The sequence below is a fragment of the Lepidochelys kempii genome, chromosome 6, assembly GCF_965140285.1.
Source record: "Lepidochelys kempii isolate rLepKem1 chromosome 6, rLepKem1.hap1, whole genome shotgun sequence".
NCBI classification, from domain to species: domain Eukaryota; kingdom Metazoa; phylum Chordata; order Testudines; family Cheloniidae; genus Lepidochelys; species Lepidochelys kempii.
In genome coordinates this window covers 101184097-101204011 of record NC_136385.1, presented here as the reverse complement: position 1 = coordinate 101204011, position 19915 = coordinate 101184097, and the positions used below count along the sequence as shown (strand labels likewise).

Below are 19915 nucleotides of genomic sequence, written 5' to 3'. Positions count from 1 at the left end.
ATCTGCTGAGAATCTCCTCCAAGAAACTCCTCTCCCCAGAGAAAAACAGATTTGACCTCACTCCCATTCTGGTTCATCCCATGGGATGAGGCTGAGAATGTCATTGGAAGGGGGAGGGAAGTGTACATGGTGAAAGGGAGAGATTTTATCAAGGGATGTGGCATTTGGGATTAGTGGAAAGAATGGGCTGAGAGAAGCAGCAGAGGAGAGGACACTGAGGGGATCAGTTAGAAAAGAGAATTGGTGGGATATGAGGAGAGAGAGCAAGAGCAGAAGGAAGAGATGAAGAACGTGGGAAGAAGAAGTAGAGAAGATAACACAAGGAAAGAGAAGGAGGAGATGGACATAAAGAAAAGAGCAAACTGAACATGATGTACTAAATTACAGAATAACGGGAAAGTGAGAGTGGAGTAAGGGATAGGCCAATGGCAAGGGAATGGGGACATAGTAAGTTACTCTTCAAAATGTTTGAGTGGAAGTAGGTTTGGGGCCCAGGGGTCTCTGGCACATCCACTATAAATAGCAATAAATCATTTGGCTAGGGATAACTTAGTTTATAAAGATACTTCTGAAAAGCCAGTTTCTTACCTTGTTGGAATGTACCAGATCCTCCTCCCACCAATCCACCCCACCTATCCTGCAAGTTACTCAGTTCAAACACGGACATATATATAGAGAGAAGAATATAAGAGAAAAGAGTGAAAACATCACAGCTCTGTCCACCCTGCCAACTTCAAAGATATCAGCAAATAATGATGGCTCTCAGGCTGGAATGTAATCTCTAGCTAAAAACTAGTGACTTAGGTGGAATAGGCTAAGTGGGATGGGCAACAAAAAGTGTTAACCCATCATTGATCCTTTAGATAAAATATTATTGCTATGTTATCTCTCTGTAAATGTAAAATTAGGAAGGTGGGATAACCTGTTCTGTGAATTTCAGGGGGCCCTGCCTGTTTACCATATTAGGAAAATCTTAGGCAACTTACCTCAGATAATATCTAGTGCACATTGAGAAACTACTGCATGAAAAAACTTCTGACTTATTTTCAAATAGAAGGTAATGAGAGAGAAAAATTTCACAGCAATCCCGATTGTCCTACAGAAGCCCACATTTCAGACTCTACTTCTGTTGCCAACTGTAACAGATTGTAAATCAAGCCATAAATCATCAGTGAAGAAAACATGCTGATGTTATCAGAACCCTTGAAGATTTAGGACTCAATCTGCAGTGTTAGGTTACAGTATCATGGGTGTATTCAAATCGCAGCTGAAAAATGCCCTGGGTTGAACAATGTGCCTTTCGGTATTTGGTAGAAAGTGGAAGGGGCATTATGTGCAGTTTGACCACAACTGATGATAACTGACTGTTGAAAATGTTTTCAGTAGCTGAGCATGTTTGACTGCAGGTGTGGCAGCTGCTTTCACAACAAAGATGAGCGGCTGAAGACATTCAGGAGCCAAGAGTAATTTCGCAATCTAAAAAAGTGATAAGTCAGTGAATTTAAATCTTCAGTTCAACCAAGCCCTGCCTGCACTACAAAAATAACAACGTCTAAACATGATTGTGAATCATAGTTGTGGGCAAACCAGATACCGTACTTTAATTCATACCTGCATGGACAGAAAAAAACAACATATTCTAACCATGTTTCAGGTATCTACCAAGCTTAAATCCTGCTTTTCCAGGACATAGTTTTATTCTGGAGTGTATGAACAGAAGAAAAAAAATGTTTGCCCACAGCCACGTTTCACAATCGTGTTTTAAGCTTTATTTTTGTAGAGTAACCTCGGCTTTGCTGTCAGAAATTAGTAGTCTGAGTTCACGTTCATCTCTGGTGGAAAGTACCTCCTCACCTACACCAAGAAAGCCAAAGACAGAGCAAATCGTTCCTGCATTGTTACAGAATTTTTATATTTAAAAATTACCATTTAAAAATCGATACGCATATGCCAAGTGCTGCTGAAAGCCACAGATGCATTTTAATATTGACTTTTGCTCTTACGTTAAATGGCACCTAATCCTATGCTGCCTCTATTCACCATTTACACCCAGCCTCACTGTATTTTCACTGTCACTTAAAAACTAATATATAAACCTCTTCATAATTTAGATTATTTTTTGTGGGGGAGGTTACGTTATAGAATCTCATAAAATTGATCACAATTGACGCCAAAAGCTTGAAAATAATACAGTTATAGTCAATTATTGACACCCTGTCAAATGCATTCTTGAACCATTTAAAATTTTCCAATAAAGTACCATGGTAAATCACTTCAGATTTTTAATTCAAACAAACAAACAAACACAAAAAACGGGGGAGCCAGCAGGTACAAACTCTATTGAAACATACATCCAGGCTCGCACTCAGAGCAAAGCATGAAAGCTGCTACAATAATGTTCAGAAAGACAGTGGAAAAATACGGTTTTAAGCTATTATGTATTCTAGTTGGCATACATAATATACAGAATTAAGTATTGTATTTTACAGAATTTTGTAAAGATTTACGCAAAACACTTCCTTAAGAAGTAATAGTAATTATCACAAGTCACAAATACGTTGGAACTTAATATTTTAATACAAATTCATGTATTTATTTCCATCATGACCAATATTTAGGTTTATGTTTGTAACTTGAGGATACATGTTGGCTTGCTAGGTCACCTGTGGCAAGTCACTTTGTCTCTGTGCCTTAGTGTTGCCTGTTAGCCTCTCTGCACCTTAGCTTCCTTTGAAGTCATAAGGAGCTATGTGAATGATAAATATCTTTATTAGAAACCACTTACAAGCCTTTCGTGATTGATCATTCTGGCCTTGTACAGTTTCCATTCACTAGGCTATGTAGCTTCCCCAAGTAGCAGAGTAAAGGCTTCTGAGTTAGGAACTTCTGTTGTAATCTTTGGCAAACTGTAATTTGTTGTCCTGCCATTCTGTGTGACCTTGGGCATATCACTTAACCTTGCTTTGCTGTACCATAGTTTTTCTACTTCTTTGCAATGTGTTTGGAGAGCCTCCGACAAAAATTACTATATATGTATAACATATTAATACTTTACAGTTAATAATAATAATAATGGGTGAAATCATTCCTTGAAACAGTTGCTTTAGAGGACAGAAGAACTAGAGGGAGTAGCGCACACATCAATTTATTGCTGCAACTAGTGAAACTAATAGTTCAAGCACCATAGTTCAAGCATCATAGTAGGGATCCTGGTCTTAATTCCAAAAGGTCCTGGTTCAGCAAGGTAGTTAAGCAAGTATGTAATTTTAAGCATATAAGTGGTTCCATTGATCACTGTGGGATTACTTGCATAGCTGCAGTTACACATGCACTTAAGCACCTTGCTGAACTACAGTTTAACAGCACAAATGCAAACAATGATTTGCTAGAGAGAATGCAAGTGTTAACCAGGGAACTGAAGGCTGGACCTTTCTACATGAGGGTCCCCTCAACTCTGAAAATGCCTCCTCACTTTCCAACATCTTTGTTTCAAAATAGCTTGAATCTGCTGACCTTCAGGGCACTCTACAAAGCCTGTTGTTTTGGGTGGGATTTGCAGAGTACTGAGAAGCGTGGTGAGGAAGGAGTTCTTTGGGTCCTTAGGAAAGGATTTTTGGTGTTTTCTTTGTATAAAACTATGGGGTGGGGGACTGTCAGTTGCCCTTTTTCTGCTTTGGAAAATGTTTTTAGTTTTCTCTCAGGACACGTAGGCACAGATTTGTAAAGGTATTTAGGCATTGCAATCGGCAGTGTTGCAACACTTTACTAATTTAGGAGCCTAAATTTCATTTTCAAAAAGGATTTAGGCACTTAAGGGACCACGATCCCATTAACTGTCTTTTTGCTTATATTAAATTAAAATAAAATGCTTAATGAGGTCTGACTTTTTTCCTCATTGACCTAAAATTTGCTTCCCAGTGTAATTTACTGTTCGATCCAGGCCAAGTGATTGTGGAAATGGAAGACCTGTTTTCAAGAATGGCTCGATGCAGGTATAAACGTAAAATAAAAATCACTAGAAGAAATTCTGCACTTGGACTGATGGGTAAATGGAAAGAGCTGCTATCTTGATACATCTTTACTCTATGAAACCTGATAACCACAATGCCCTATCGTTACCTCTTGTAAACAAACAATAAATAGTAAAGCTGGCTGGGAATTTATTCTGACAGAATGTTTTTCAATCGGAAAATACTGATTCACTGAAACAGCACATGTTGCAGAAATGTGCTACTTTTAAAACTCAATTTGAAATTAAAATGGAATAAAAAGCATTTTGGTAAGGAACATTTCCATTTTCTGTTTCAAAGTTACTTTTGTTTCGGTTTTTAAAATTTGTATATTGTAAAATATAAAATGAAAAAAGTAGGAACTGGAGTAGAACATTTCAGTTTTGTCAAAACAAAACATTTCAATGTACCTGAAATGCATTCCCCCCTTTGCCTATTTACTACAGAATGATGCTTATAGATCTGCGGTTTCCCACCTCCTACCCCACCCCTTACATGGCAGAAGGTTGCAGAGGTTGCATAGTTTTATAAAGTTTTCTCATAAATGTGAGAGTACGTGTCTGGGATTAAGTGGCAACAGAGGCTATGTCTACGCTACACCATAGTTCGGCCTACGGGAGCCTGGATAGCCAAGCGCAGCAAAATGCTGTTCTATAACTTCCCCATGTGGATGCTGCTGGTGTGAACTAAAAGGTTCCTAGTTTCCATTAATATAGTCCTCTTCAAAAAGGATTACATTAAGTGAACCAGGAACTTTTTAGTCTTTGCCCACAGTGTGCACATGGGTCAGTTACAGTGCAGCACTTTGGTGCGCCCTGCTGTTCATGCTCCAGTAGTTGGAACTTTGGGGCAGTTTAGACAAGCCCAGAGATTCGCTTAAGCTGCCAAATGGGAGCAGGGAGAGGAGTTAAAATTATGCAGCCTAATGGGGAAGTTTGGGCTTGGCGTGGTCTTAGGGTAGTAAGATTATGGGTATGTCTACGCAACAATCAGGAGGTGTGATGGCCGCATGCGTAGGAATACCTGAGCTAGCTTTGATGGAGCTAGCTTGCTAAGAGTAGCAATGTAACCACAGTGGCATGGGTGGCAAAAAGGGCTAGTTGCCAGAGTATAGTCCCACTAGAACCCTAGGTATGAACTCGGGCAGCTAGTCCATACCATCAGGGATACTATTTTTAAAAAGCTAGCTTGATCAAAGCTAGCTCAGTTATGTCTACATGTGCTGCCCCTGTTGCAATGTAAACCTAACCTATGTGATGAAGAGGTTGCAAGCTTATCCCTGAGGAGCAAAATGGAAGAAATTAGGAAGATGGGGCCAAATTCATCACTAATGTAAGATGAGGCAAGTCAGTAGTGTGGCATATTAAGCAAATAACGTTTGCTTGTGGCAACCACTGATGTCTTATGCCTTGCACATCACAGACATTTCCCTACTTTCCATGTCTGTAGCCTGAGCTAAGGTGCTGTGGCAGACACTGAAATGGAAAAGAAATTAGCAGATGAAGGCAAAAATTGACATCCATTAGGAGAAGGCCTATATCTCTGTTTTATATCCATCTCTTTTGTGGTACAAGAGATGGGTCAGGAAGGACAGCCTCTGCCTGAAAGCCTGTGTCCCATGATACCAAAGGAGACATGAAGACAAATCTGCTCTTGCAGAATACCTGTATGGTTTAATGTTCACTTTAAAAACAGACTTTCTCTATCAGGCAGATAAGCTTAGTTTGGTAAGTTTATTAGTGCTCTAAAAACTGTGCATTCAGTCTAGTGAAGAGAGCTATTTACCTTGAGCTAGAAGAGTTAATAAAACACGCACCCATCTCCCAAATGGAATGTGGAAAATGTTTGCCTTTAATACTTTCTCCTTTTTAAGGTCCCTGATTTTAAATACCATCTCAGGGCTGAGCATGGTTTATTGTAACTTCCATGCCATAATGTTTGAAACATGAATTTCAATTCCTTAGTTTATTTAGCTGGATGCTGCTGTGGTCGCTGTATGGTGGGTGATTCTATGCACTGCATGTTCCTTGTCCTTTTTTCACCCCTCTCTTTATTACTCACACTCCCTGTGTCTAGTTCTGATGTTAAAAGGGTAAACTCTTCAGGGCAGGGACCTCATCTTTTCTGTGCCCTATGAGTGGTTTTCTGGTTGCTGTGAAATACTTAAGTTTAGGTGGGATGCTTAAGTACAGTAGAGATGAACTCTTTTCCTGTCAGCAAAATACAAGGTTATGGACATTATCTATTAAGGGAAGGGATAAAGGAAGCCATATTTCTTGCAGCTTTCAAAACTAAACTGTACCATGTGCTAGAGTATGTATCACAAGGAACAATCCTGCATTGACCGAGGGGTGGCTGCATGACTTAGTAGCTTTCTTCCATCTCTGACTTCTATCTTGCAGCCCAAGTTTTGACTTTCTTTGATTTGTGGGTTTGTATCAGATCCTTATGGATTAGTATTATAAATGTTCTCTGTGTATAGCAGTGTGGTAGTCACTTTATTGTGGGTTATATTGTAATACAAAAACTTGCAGGGAAGTGTAACAAGTTAAAACTTTTTTCCCCACACAATTTCAGAGTTATGGTTTTTATATTTTTTTTCATTAGATGCATTGTTTCTCTCTCCAGTTGATCATTGGAAATCTTGATAAAAGCAAGGAAGGGTAACTATGGAATAATTGCTATGGAGAGGACCTGATTTTACTCACACTGGTGTAAATTAGGAGCAACTCCATTTAAAATTCATTGTATTACACCGTTGAGATCAGAATCTGTCCCATATTGAGAAGAAGCGGAGGGTGAATTTTTAGAGCTGGCTTCGGGGTCATGGCCCTGATTCTCCACACATACAAATATTAACTCTGTTAACTTCAGTGGCAGTACCTCTTGATTTACACTGGTGTACGTGAGAAGAATCAGGTCCAATATCTGTGTCAGTACAAAATAATGGCGAAAGCTGAATAGTGAAAGACATGTACACATCTTATTGTTCCAGCGTCTGGAATTTCTCTAAGACAGCTGTTTATGAAGAAGAAAAAACATCTTAAAGGGGAAAAATATATATGTGGTTGAGTTTCCTTAGCAGTGTGTCTCTAACATAACAAAGTTCTTTAGTCATTTGCACAGAAAGAGGGGAGATTACTTTAAAAATGTCTGTCAGGAGGCGGCGTGTTATGTTAGTTAAAGCAGGATTGACAATGGGGATTCAGAACCATAGAACGTTATTCCTGATTGCCAGAGACTGACTGTGTGACCTAGACACAGGCTTGGTCTACACTACCAACTTACATTGGCATAACTATGTAGCAGCTGCCACTATTGCACTGTAAATGGAGACAAGCCCTAAATCACTTCCTTGGATCACCCATCTGTAAAATGAGAATAATACTGATCTCAGGTTGGGGGAGGGGAGGGGGAATAAGTTTATGCTTAATTAATTAATATTTGTAAAGAACAAGTAGGTCCTTACGTGCAAGATACTATGTAAATACAGTGTGTTGTTTTTACTATGGCTCAATTGTTGCTCTTCGAGCAGTCCCGCTCAGTCACACTCTTCTTTCTGGTTCCCCATCCTCGGGGTGGAAGTACCCTACACCAGACCTATACCTGACACAGATTACTTCCTCCGTGCAGCTGTGCTGGACAGCGTATTGGCTGGGGTTGGGGGAAACGCCCACTCAGACCTCACCCATCAGCCCAGGGAGCGGGGTGGTGTTCCTGCTATCTTCACCCTCACATAATGCGGGCAGTCAGGATGGAGTTTGTAAAGGGGTCCTTGTGCCCTCCTCCTCCCTTGTGCTTTGGATGTTAAGGACCAGGTTGTGAGCCATCTAAGTAAGAAAACAATGCCCGAATTACTGAAGTTAGGGCAGAGCAATTCTGAATTTTCAAACTATTGGACTTTCAGTTTTCAAATATGAATCATTCAGTTTAAAAATATTTTTGGAGTGTTACTTGGTATTGGAAATAAGAGTATTGGTGCAGTGTGAAATGTTACTTTCATAACCGGATCTTTAAAGAAGATAGGAGCAAGTAATACAAAATATGCAACAGAAAACCATCCTAGCATATGGGCTGAATGGATTACCTATCAATCAAGAACTTCTACCATGAGGTGGTTGTCATTCTTTTTTTTTTTTTTTTTTTTTTTTAAATCAGAGGCTCAGAAATCCATTAACACCAATTCAACCAGTGAAAATATGTGTTTTCATTATGGCTTTGGCTCGTTATTGCTTCCTCCCCTCCCCCCAGTCCCTATTGCTCTGTTCCACCCAACCTTTCGGGTATCTTGTATGTTGATATCACCTGGACAGTTACGTAGTGATGCTGTTACGTGACAATTCAGAAAGTATTGTGAAACAAAGGCATTGGCAGCAATGACATAATTAATGTAACCTGAAGTAAATGATGATTGAATTTGGAATGATGATGTTTTCAATATACCAGCTACTGCATATTTTAAATTAAAGATAAGGTCCCTGGATCTTTTCCATACTCAGGCAAGTAGTCTTGCTGAAGACTTTTCAGGATCAGATCCTTTATTAAACCCAAGCGTAACAAAACTGGCAATGGTGGGGAAAGAAATGGGCTGCAAACAGGGAGCCGGGCCTAAAGAGAGAGCAATATTGCTTCCGGGGTGACGTTTCTCAAAGGATAGCAGGATTTTATTTTGCATCTTTCACGTTTCTAAATGGGTTTCACACTGTTCCAAATGGTCAGCATAGAAGACGATGAGATGAGAAGGGGTATAGATATGAAGAGAACAATTAAGAGGAAGACATGAAAGGTTGGGACGGGGGAGGGAGATATTCATGAGAGCAGAAATGTAAGCAGAGGTTGGGTTAGGCAGAACCTACCATCTGAGACACAGAGTCTTGAGCTTGATACAGAAGTGGAGTATAAGCTATTGAAGGGATTTGATTAGGAGAATCATGATCTGAGAGGCAGGAGACAAAAAAAAGCTCTTCATAGCATTATTTTGTATGGCTTACAGTGGAGCAAGATGAGAACTGGGCAACAAAAGAGCTTGGAATACTCAGAGTGAGAGAGGACCACGATTTTAGCCATACGACTGGGGAGGAATTGAGTGATTTTCAAGGGTGTAAAGACAGAAACAGGGTTTTTCAGTGGGCTGGATATGAGGGGATAGGAAAAGGAAAGGAGTGAGAGGAGAGAATGTCAGGTTTCAGAGTAGCAGCCGTGTTAGTCTGTATTTGCAAAAAGAAAAGGAGTACTTGTGGCACCTTAGAGACAAACAAATTTATTTGAGCATAAGCTTTCGTGAGCTACAGCTCACTCATTGGATGTGACACTGAGCTTGCAGATCTGAACAGAGGTGGAGCAAGGAAGGAAGAGTTGGGTGCTGATTTTTTCCCCTTGTTTTATTTGAATTGCCAGTATGTTGGCCTTGGGAAGTTTCTTGAAGTTCTTTAGGCAACACTTGTAACTCATTAACATAAATCACAAATTCCTCCATATCCCTTCAGGCTGTTGTCCTTGGGAAGCTTCATTCAAAGGATTGTTGATATTATAGAATTTATTGCTCTGAAGTGAAGGGGACTTTGCATTTAAAAAAACAGTACCGCATAATATGCACCCCTCTCCTATACTGTGTATCCACACTCCTTCTCGAAAAGCCATGTTGATATGTGACAGTTTTATCTGTTGCTTCAGGCTATGTTGCTCTTTTGGGTTTTTTCCTAATCTTATACCTGAATTTTCCTTGAGCTTTACTCTACTAGTCTTATATTACTTACGTATATTATACTTCACTGATATTCAGGCCCCTTTAAATAGGCACTGTTTACACAGATTTGGTCCAAAATTTTACATTGTGTAAAAGCAAGCTTGCTTTTGTAAAATCCCAACAGTTGTTTTAAACAAATAAACATTCAATTGCAGTGTTTGCAACCTAAACATTGGAGCACTAGAATCTGGACGCGAAAACGATTATGCAGGGAAACTGACTTCATTGATTTTCCTACGTTGGGGGGGGTGTGTGCAAAAAGTAGAACAGCATAAATAGCAAAAAGTAACTTTTTAAAATTATTTCAGTTAAATAACTGAAAGTCAACTTCCAGCCTAAAGTTAGTCACCGAAAGCTATGTTTGGACATGTACATATAAGTGACCTGTTGTCCAGAAGTGCTAAAAACCAAAGGTGGGTAGAAGCCAGTGACAGGATTTGATTAGGGATTAACATGCTCTAAGCAGAAGGGAAAAGATTATTTTCACAGCAATGTTCTGTGTGGTTTGGAGTTGAAGCAGGGTGAGAATCAGGATGCCATTTAGGAGGAGATGGTAGTCAAGATGGGATAGGACCATAGCTTGAAGTCAACAGGAACAGTTAATGTTCAGTACCTAAGAAAATCAGGTCACTTTAGTTTAAGTGCCTAAGTATATATTTAGGTGCCTAACTTTAGGCATCTACTTCTGAAAATGTTGACATACGCTGGCAATAGTAATAAATGTTTCTTTTGAAGAGTATTTTATTTTTAGATTGCCAGTCTCCCTTCAATTAGAATTAAATGAAAGGTCTTTAAAAATAAAAAGCAGTTAGAGGACATGCACAATAATAATACTGGCAATTGAATGAATCTATCCACATCTTTGGGAGGGTAATGGGAAAATGACTTTTTAAAGGAAAAGTGATGAGAAAAAGAAAAATCAGGGCTAAATAGGGATACTTTACTGAGAGACAAACTTAGATTGGTAAAGGCTACTGTTCCATTCTGAGATGGCCCCAGTTGTGGTGCCAATATTGTAACGGATTGTTGTTGCTATTGAAAATACACCCCCACCGTCCACACACACGTGCACAAAGTGAAATCTGGAGTAGTTTTCCCTGTTGATTTGAAAATACCTCAAGTGCTTTTGATCAATTTGCATGCAGAATATCTAGTTTTGCAATTTAAATGATAATGACTCGATGGCGACTTGCACTATGTGCTTTTGATGGCACATAATGGGGAGTAAGAACCTCCTCTTAAAATCCTGCATGAGACAGCCAGGACTTGGGTCCAGTTGCACAGAGTAAGCAAGTGCTGTGCGCCCACTATGTACAGACACTCCTCAGAGAACATCGGGGAGTGAGCAGAGCCAGAGGGCATGTCTTCACTGGCAAAGTTGAAGTGCTGCCATGGCGCTTTCATGTGGCTTGTGTAGTTGCGGCATAGCAGAGGGAGAGAGCTCTCCCAGCCCTCTAAAAAAAAAACCACCCCCATGAGGGGCGTAGCTACCAGTGCTGGGAGCACAGCTCCCAGCACTGGTGCACTGTCTACACTGGCAGGTTACAGCGCTGAAACTTGCAGCGCTCAGGAGGGTGTTTTTTCACACCCCTGAGCGAGAAAGTTGCAGCGCTGTAAAGTGTCCGTGTAGACAGGTCCGTAGTTCTGTCATTTCAAATATTCTTCTGGTCAGAACAGCTGAGGTAGCGTTGCAGCTGTCGTGATTTGTTCCTGATATAGGCCGGAAAGAATGCAAAAATATATCCCTGAAATCCTCCCCCTCTCATTTTTACTTCAAAATAGTGACTGTAGACGTCACGCAAGTGTGATGAAAAGTACTTACTTCTAGCACAAAACCTTGTGGTCCAAAGCCACAGTCTGGAATTCAGCTGAATTACAAATCCCTAAAAATCCAAAGAAACTTTGTTGTCCAAATAGTCAGTACTTGTATAATTAGGTGTCCTAGTCTTTCCTTGAATAGGATAGGACCTAACGAAGATGGAAGATCACTGTTCAAATAGTGTACAATGATAAAAAGTTATGACTTATGGATATAACGGCTTATAATATGGCTTGTATTTTGGTTACAATATGTTCTTCCTAAAGTATTTGCCATTTTTGCCTTAGATAAATTTTACTTCAGTAATTGCAATGTTACCTAAATTTTCCTGTTTACTGTAGGATGTTGTGTAAGGAATTGTCTATGGCAATTAGAAAATTTGAGGGTGACCTCTATGAACCAAGTTAATAGTGGTTGCCATTAAATATTTTGCAATCTTTACTTCGCATATAGAATAATGTGAATAGCACTTTAATGTTAACTATGAACAAAGGTTTTTGTGAAGATTTTAAAGGTGAGCGCTGTATTAGACATTCTTATTTAACGTTTCTAATTTTATTTTGAAGCGCTTAACATCAAAAGTGCTGCTTAAAATTTTTTTCTAAATGTTTAAAAATTTTCTTTTAGTTCCCCCTGGAGTGATACAAAATGGAGCTCGTGTTCTGAGTAGAGGAATGTTCCCAGGAGTTAGGCCATTGCCAATCAACCCTATTGGAAGCATGGCTGCTGCAGTAAGGTAAGAGTATATAGGTACAGAACCAGCATTAAAGAAACTAATTATTAGACAGTGGATATACTCTGGTTATGCAAGGATTGTCGTCAAAAGTCTTGACACTTGTTTTTATTTCTGAGATTAGATGAGAGGACATAGTGGGCTTTTTAATTTTCTTTTTAGTACATGTACTCCTGGATCACCATTCTTTGTATGACAAGTGTCTCATGAGTGACTGTCTGTTGCACCCTGGCTTCTCTGAAAAGCGGGACTGTACATTCATCAATGGATTTGCAGGTTATGGTGACAGCTTAGTGCTGTCAGCTCTTTTTCTCGCTACAAGTGTTCTGTTGTGTTTCCATATATAACCAAACCATTTAGCCAAATATTTAGCATAAATCTTTTCCTAGAGTTAAATATCAGACACCAGAATATCAATTATAATACTTAAATTCTGAGGGTATGTAAACGTTATAGCTATCATTATTAACTTTGTGATGTACAATCTGAAGTTCTTTTAGTGCATGGTCCACTTGCAAGAGTATTTTGAAATGTTCACGAATGGAATGTTGTTTTTAAGCCATGAAATTAGGACGTATCCTTCAGAAGGGAGGACAATACAAGATGCATAAGAAAAGTCTGGTAATACTAAGGGCTCTGATTCAGTGGTTTGCTTTACTTCGTGAAAGCTAACTCCACTTGAGACAGCAGAGTTTTTACACCATGGCAGAATTTGGCCAGGTGTGTTGCTATTGTCCTTCTCTTCCAGTGTTCTCAATATCTACAAAAAATGCTTTCACCGTCTACCAGTTGGGTGCCCTGGGTGGACTTCCATAATTTGTGCTGATTCTGGTTTGGAGAGGACCATTCAGGCTACATCATCTGCTATCAAGGCTCTCAGCCAGAGGTTACAAGTCTATGAAGGAAAATATTGTGATTACTGCTAGATCAGGGATTCTCAAATTTTGTTGCACCAGGACCCTTTCTGACAACAAAAATTATTATATGACCCCAGGAGGGGGGACCAAAGCCTGAACCAACCCAAGCCCCGCCACCCTAGGTGGGAGGGGGCCAAAGTCCAAGCCCTGCTGCCACAGGTGGGAGGGCCAAAGCCCAAGGGCTTTGGCCCCGGGCGGGGGGGCCTATAACCTGAGCCCCACCGCCCAGGGCCAAAGCCCTTGGGCTTTCCTTTGACCCCACCCAGTGGAGTCGGGGTTCGGCTTCAGCCCTGGGTCGCAGCAAGTCTAACGCCAGCCCTGGCAAACCCATTAAAATGGGGTCACAATCCACAGTTTGTGAACCACTGTACTAGCTTAATTCATTATAATTGCCTCAGTTGTTTGTGCCTTTTCATAGTCAGTGCTTCTGGAAGTGCTCTTTATATCCAGACCCTTAGGTGTAGTTCATCCAGCCAACAGCTGGAGACAGAGTATTTCCCTTTCCTCTGAGACCTTTATTTCCCTTTTATACAAAACGTGCACAGAGAGGAAGGTATTAATTCAGTAACAACCTATGGCTGTTTATGGGCTGTTGTTAAACCACATCTTTTCATCTGCTATGCTGAATGAGGCATCAACCAGAAATACAGAGAGTTTCCCTCTGTCTGCACCTGTTTAAGGTCTACCGTACCCAGGAATGGCAGCCCACACATCTTCCAGCAGTGATGCCACTGGCTGTCAGGCAGAGCCTCTGTTCTGCTCCAGAGGGGATCATAGAGCCACGGGATTAGTTATTGATGATATTATTTTAAAACATAGAATCCAGTCTAAATGGTGAGGAAGGACATACAAGTGAGAGTGGCTGCTCCTGAGCTCATTCTCCCCTTCAACTTATGGCTATCGCTTGAACGACACGGATATTATTTCAGAATCAGAGGAAGCTTAGTGGAGGAAAAAGGGGATATCTCCAAAGAAACATGTCCTTTCTCCGTGTCCCTCCAACACCACCACCACTTGAAGACTTCCACAGTTTTGCTCCCAATATCGCCATGCTATGCAGGGCAGCATATAGGTTAAATTTTTTGTTCTCAGAGAGGTTCACCACCTCCCGTCCCCCTGCTGTTCCTGCTTCCAGCAGGTGGAATAGTATCTTTACCCTGATGAATGGTAATGAAGACTAAAGAGTTTGTGTGTGAGAGGGGGCTGGGAGTTGGGGCATGGGATGGGGGCAGGGCTTTGGGAGGGAGTTTGGATGTGGGAGGGGGCTCGGCAAGGAGTTGGGGCGCAGGAGGGGATTTGGGGTGCCAGATCCGGGCAGCGCTCACCTTGGGCAGCTCCCCAGAAGCAGCAACATGTCCCTGCTGCTCTTAGGTGGAGGTGCGGCCAGGCAGCTCTGCACACGGGCACCACCCCAGCAGCTCCCATTGGCCACAGTTCCCAGCCAATGGGAGCTGCGGAGGCAGCGCTCGGGGTGGGGGCAGCACACGGAGCCCCCATGGCCATCCCTTCACCTAGGAGCAGCAGGGACATGTTGCAGTTTTCGGGGAGCCAAGCGGAGCCAGGTAGGGAGCCTACCGGCCCCACCCCAACTGGGCTTTTAATGGGGATATCAGAAATGCCAGGTTCTAGAGCTATATAGTTGGTAAAGTGACGGATAATACAGCTTTTACTGTATTGGTAATGGGGGCTTCAGTCCAGCAGACAAAGATATAAAAAGTTGAAGCTAGACAAATTTAGAATGGAAATAAAGCACAGTTTTTTAGTAGTGAAGGGAATTCATCACAATCCTTGCTAAATTGTTCCAGAGGTTGATTTTCTGTCACTGGCAATTTTTAAATCAAGATTGGATGTTTTTTTCTATAACGTGTACTCTAGTTTAAACAGGACTTAATTCAGGAATGTCCTATAGTCTGTATTATACAGGAGGTTAAATTAGATGATCATAGAATCATGATCTGGTCTCAGAATTTCATAGATTCTATCTTAACAAAATGACACCAGTATTCTAAGAGCTTACTGCATGCATCCGATGAAGTGAGCTGTAGCTCACAAAAGTTTATGCTCAAATAAATTTGCTAGTCTCTAAGGTGCCACAAGTACTCCTTTTCTTTTTGCGGATACAGACTAACATGGCTGGTACTCTGAAAAGAGCCTAGAGTTGCTACAGGTTCTACACAAAGATATGGAGTAGAGGGTCTAATAGATACTTTCCTTCTCTAAAATTATGTGGTTCTGTTGGCTCTTAAATGATGTGTGGTTCTTTCTACTGCTCTTCCTGGCTGCTCCAATGGCTATAGGTTCTGTTGCGTATTTAACAATCCTGCAAAAGTGAGGAAATGCCAGTTGTTTGTAATAGCTTGATCTCAGCACAACTATGATTTGCATCATGAGAAAGTATGATATGTGTCCTTAAATTCCAGTGCATGTATTTAATTCTTTTGTTTTAGGATAGTCTGGGTTATCCACAGATACAGATTTTGTATTTCTCTTTCACATCAAATCCATTCAGTGCTGTGAGAGCTAATTAGGATCACAGACTTTAAAAAAAAGGGGGTGGGCGGGCGGGGGGCAGGGATCTGAAGATACTTTATTGAAGTACCAAAAAGAACCAATGGCTTGTCTATCTGATATGACAGAAATCACCCCATCCTCTGTGGAAGAGAAGAGCCTTCATGAAGGATCCGCTGGACTGTAAAGCACAGAAAAGCCTGAGGGGAATGTCCATGGTTTCAAGGATGTTCTTTCACACAGTAACTTGTGCAGCTTTTGTATCCACATGCGCTAATCTGTCAATACCTTTTTGGTGTTGAAGTGCCCAGTACCAAATACCCCATTACAGGTTCAGTATGACAGCTACCTTTTAGAGAGTGGCTATTACCTGCCCAGGCTTTGGTTATTCAGTCCAAAACTGCATTAGCTTTCTTTGCTGCCATATCAAATGGCACACGTGCTATCTATGTCTGTGCAGTCATAGCATATATCTGTCTGCAATCGCCACATGATCTCTCTTGGCATGACAGTTTTCAGGTTTTTTCCTTCCTGGTTGACTTTTGTTTTGTTACTTCCTTTCTACAATCTAATTTCTGTAGATCCCTTTGTATTATTTCTCTGTCTGCACTTAAGTTTGCAGATCTAAACAGTTTAGTCTTATCTGTGACATACCTTGGCTGGCTGAAGGATACCGCTAAGCAAATAATTTTATTAAGAGGATGTTGAGGTAAAAAGAAAATGGTACAGAATTTAAGCATAGAAGTTTCTGGTTATCAGGGAATAAGGTACAGATTATCAAGGGGTGTGAAATTCGGTTTAGGAACAGGTGGCGTAAGGAATACATAATCTGCAGTCTCCCCGATTGGGGGTAAAAAGTTAACGGATCAAAGAACAGACATTGAGATATGGGGTTATGTTGTTCATATAATGGCTATATTCAGGTGTGAAGTATGAGTAGATACGATGATGAGGATGGATTTACCCTCATTTGGTGAGATTTTTTATAGAATGGATTGATCACAAGGAGGTAAGACTTTCAGCAAATTGCCCTGTTGTTTGGACAGCCGTTAGCATCAGGTTATAGTCACCAAAAGTTAGATTTTGTGTTGCCATTGCTCTTGCAGCTGGATAATTGATTATTCAAGATCCTTTCTGTGGAAGACACCAAAACCTAACTAAGCATTGACCTAACACGTTTAAATAACTTTGGCTTCTGATGTATTACCTCACACCAATTCCATCCAGTTGAGCAATTTACTGAACTATGGCTTTTTAATGTGGGACGTGAATGGGTTGCAGTGTTTCCCAGTTGTACACAATCTACCATCTACTTGCCTACTTTTCCCTGCAGGAAGAACAAATTAGGAAGCAATCTCACATAATCACTTCACCTTTTGTATATAAAATAAGGTGCGACTGAATAGAATTGTTTGAATAAAATACCCTATTGAAAAATATTGAAATCAAGACACGTCCACCACTTTACATGAATAAAGATTAGCTATTGAGGAGACAATCATTATGTTGTTGTGCATTTGGCTTAAATCTCATAAATAGATCTTTTGTTCCAGACTGATCTGTAAATGGAAAAAAGCATCCTATGCTATTTTAGTTTATGAATCATCGTCTGTTGCTAAATCTCCACAACAGAACGTAGCTGGATGTGTTTTGACAGTAGTTCTTATTTACTTTATTCACACCACTTTTAGCTTGTTTGCCACCACTATTTTCCACATTGTGGCTGACAAGTCAAGGAGCCAGCAGAAAATAGCTGGGTGAAATATGATACCAATACTGCTCAGAGTGTAGGAGGTTTTAAAATGTCTCCAGTCTCCAATATGAGAACCATTGTATTATTCAATTTTAGTGTACCCCAGCACTGTGGCATCATCTGAGCACACTTGAAAACACGTACAGTGACATTCTGGCCTCCAGGCACATACTTTCATTTAACGTTTTTGTAAACAGAAAAATCAAGTCACACCTTAGAGTAGGCAAAGGCTTGACTGATGATTTGAAGATTAAGCTCTGACTACCTGAAGAAGCAAATTCCATAGTCTGGGACCCCCCTCCCCCTCTTCCATTGGAATGTCCAGCCTAAAGTCCTCATGAGAGCACAATTTAGGGCCTGTTCGTAGAAGCACCTAATCAGTCAAGGTAATGTATAGGAAGAGATGTTCTATCCTAGGTAATCAGGTCCCTCATCATCATACTAGCTCTTACATAGTGCGGTTCCTCAATAGATATCGGAGTGCTTTACAAAGGAGATCAGTATCATTATTCCCATTGTACAGCTGTAGATCTTTTCTGGGTACAGTCAATGCCTAGAATGGCACGTGGAAAGTGTCGCTCCAGGGGTGGTTTATTTACACCCCTAAGCAACATAAGTTCTGCTGTCATAAGCTGTAGTATGCACATAGCCTTAGAGCCCAAACCTAGTTTGTCTGTGAAGTCCAACATGGTGGTAAGGAATGATGTCCCTGTCTCACATGCTGGTTTGTTTTATTTATTTGCTTTTCTGAATCAGTCATTCAAGCAATAACTAAATGAACAGAAATAAATTTAGTATGCAGCATAGGTGCCAAGACATAAGCTGAGTTATGCACCCACACCATCTATGAATGACTGTAGGTTGTTTGCGTAAAGGAGCTGGAATGTATTTCCATATAGATGGTCTTAATTTGGTTTATTACTAGAACAATCTGTTTAATACCAAAAAAAAAAAAAAAAATCCAGGTTGCACTGCAGGCCCATTTCCTGCTGTATTATGCATAGTGAGTTATTTTGTGGAGCTGAAGGAGGTGTTCCTTTTACAAAAATATTTGACTGTTGAATTTAACTTGCCTCCTTCTCCAACGTGAAAAGGGCCACATTTTTTTTAACTCTCTAAATCTGATATTGATATAGACAAAGCATTCTTTCTGTGAGGACAATTTAGATTTTCATAAAGCCTTTGACAAGGTCCGTCACCAAAGGCTCTTATCAAAGCAAGCTGTCGTGGGGTAAGAGGGAAGGTTCTCTCATGGATCAGTAACTGGTTAAAAGATAGAAAACAAAGGAAAGGAATAAATGGTCAGTTTTCAGAATGGAGAGAGGTAAATAGTGGTGTGCCCCAGGGGTCTGTACTGGGACAAGTCCTAGTCAACGTATTTATAAATGTTCCGGAAAAAATGAATAAACAGTGAGGTGGCAAAATTTGCAGATAATACAAAACTACTCAAGATGGTTAAGTAGACAGCAAAGAGTTACAAAGGGATCTCACAAAATTGGGTGACTGGGCAACAAAATGGCAGATGAAATTCAGTGTTGATAAATGCAAAGTAATGCACATGAGAAAACATAATCCCAACAATACATATAAAATGATGCGGTCTAAATTAGCTGTTCCCACTCAAGAAAGAGATCTTGGAGTCATCCTGGATAGTTCTCTGAAAACATCCAATCAATGTGTTGCGGCAGTCACTAGCAATGTTAGGAATCATTAGGAAAAGGACAGATAAGACCCAAAATATCATATTGCCTCTATATAAAGCTATGGTATGCCCACATCTTGAATACTGCGTGCAGCTCTGGTTGCCCAGTCTCAAAAAAGATATATTGGAATAGGAAAAGATACAGAAAAGGGCAACAAAAATTATTAGGGTTATGGAACAGCTTCCATATGAGGAGAGAGTAATCAGACTGGGACTTTTCAGCTTGGTAAAGAGACAACTAAGGAAGGATATGATAGAGGTCTATACAATCATGATTGGTGTGGAGAAAGTAAATAAGGAAGTGTTATTTACTCCTCATAACACAAGAACTAGGGATCACCCAATGAAATTAATAGGCAGCAGGTTTAAAACAAAGTATTTCTTCACACAATGCACAGTCAACTTGTGGAACTCATTGCCAGAGGATTTTGTGAAGGCCAAGACTATAACAGGGTTCAAAAAAGAACTAGATAAGTTCATGGAGGATAGATCCATCAATGGCTGGGCAGGGATGCAAAACCATGCTGTGAAGTGTCCCTAGCCTCTGTTTGCCAGAAGCTGGGAATGGGTGACAGGGGATGAATCACTTGATGATTACCTGTTCTGTTCGTTCCCTCTGAAACACCTGGCATTTGTCACTGTTGGAAGACAGGATACTGGGCTAGAGCAATCTGTTTAATGCAAAAAAAAAAAATCCAGTTCGTATGTTTGTTAATGGATCATTACA

At 40.4% G+C, this 19915-nt stretch overlaps 1 protein-coding gene across 7 annotated transcripts in view; it reads left to right on the top strand.

The window, feature by feature from the left end:
- The window catches only part of FOXN3 (forkhead box N3), a 304442-nt gene that overhangs the window by 273194 nt on the left and 11333 nt on the right, over positions 1-19915 (top strand). For all 7 annotated transcript variants that reach the window (XM_073349399.1, XM_073349401.1, XM_073349402.1 and 4 more), the window contains one exon: positions 12203-12311. In XM_073349399.1, coding sequence (XP_073205500.1) covers positions 12203-12311 — 109 coding nt within the window. The remainder of the gene's footprint in view (positions 1-12202; positions 12312-19915) is intronic.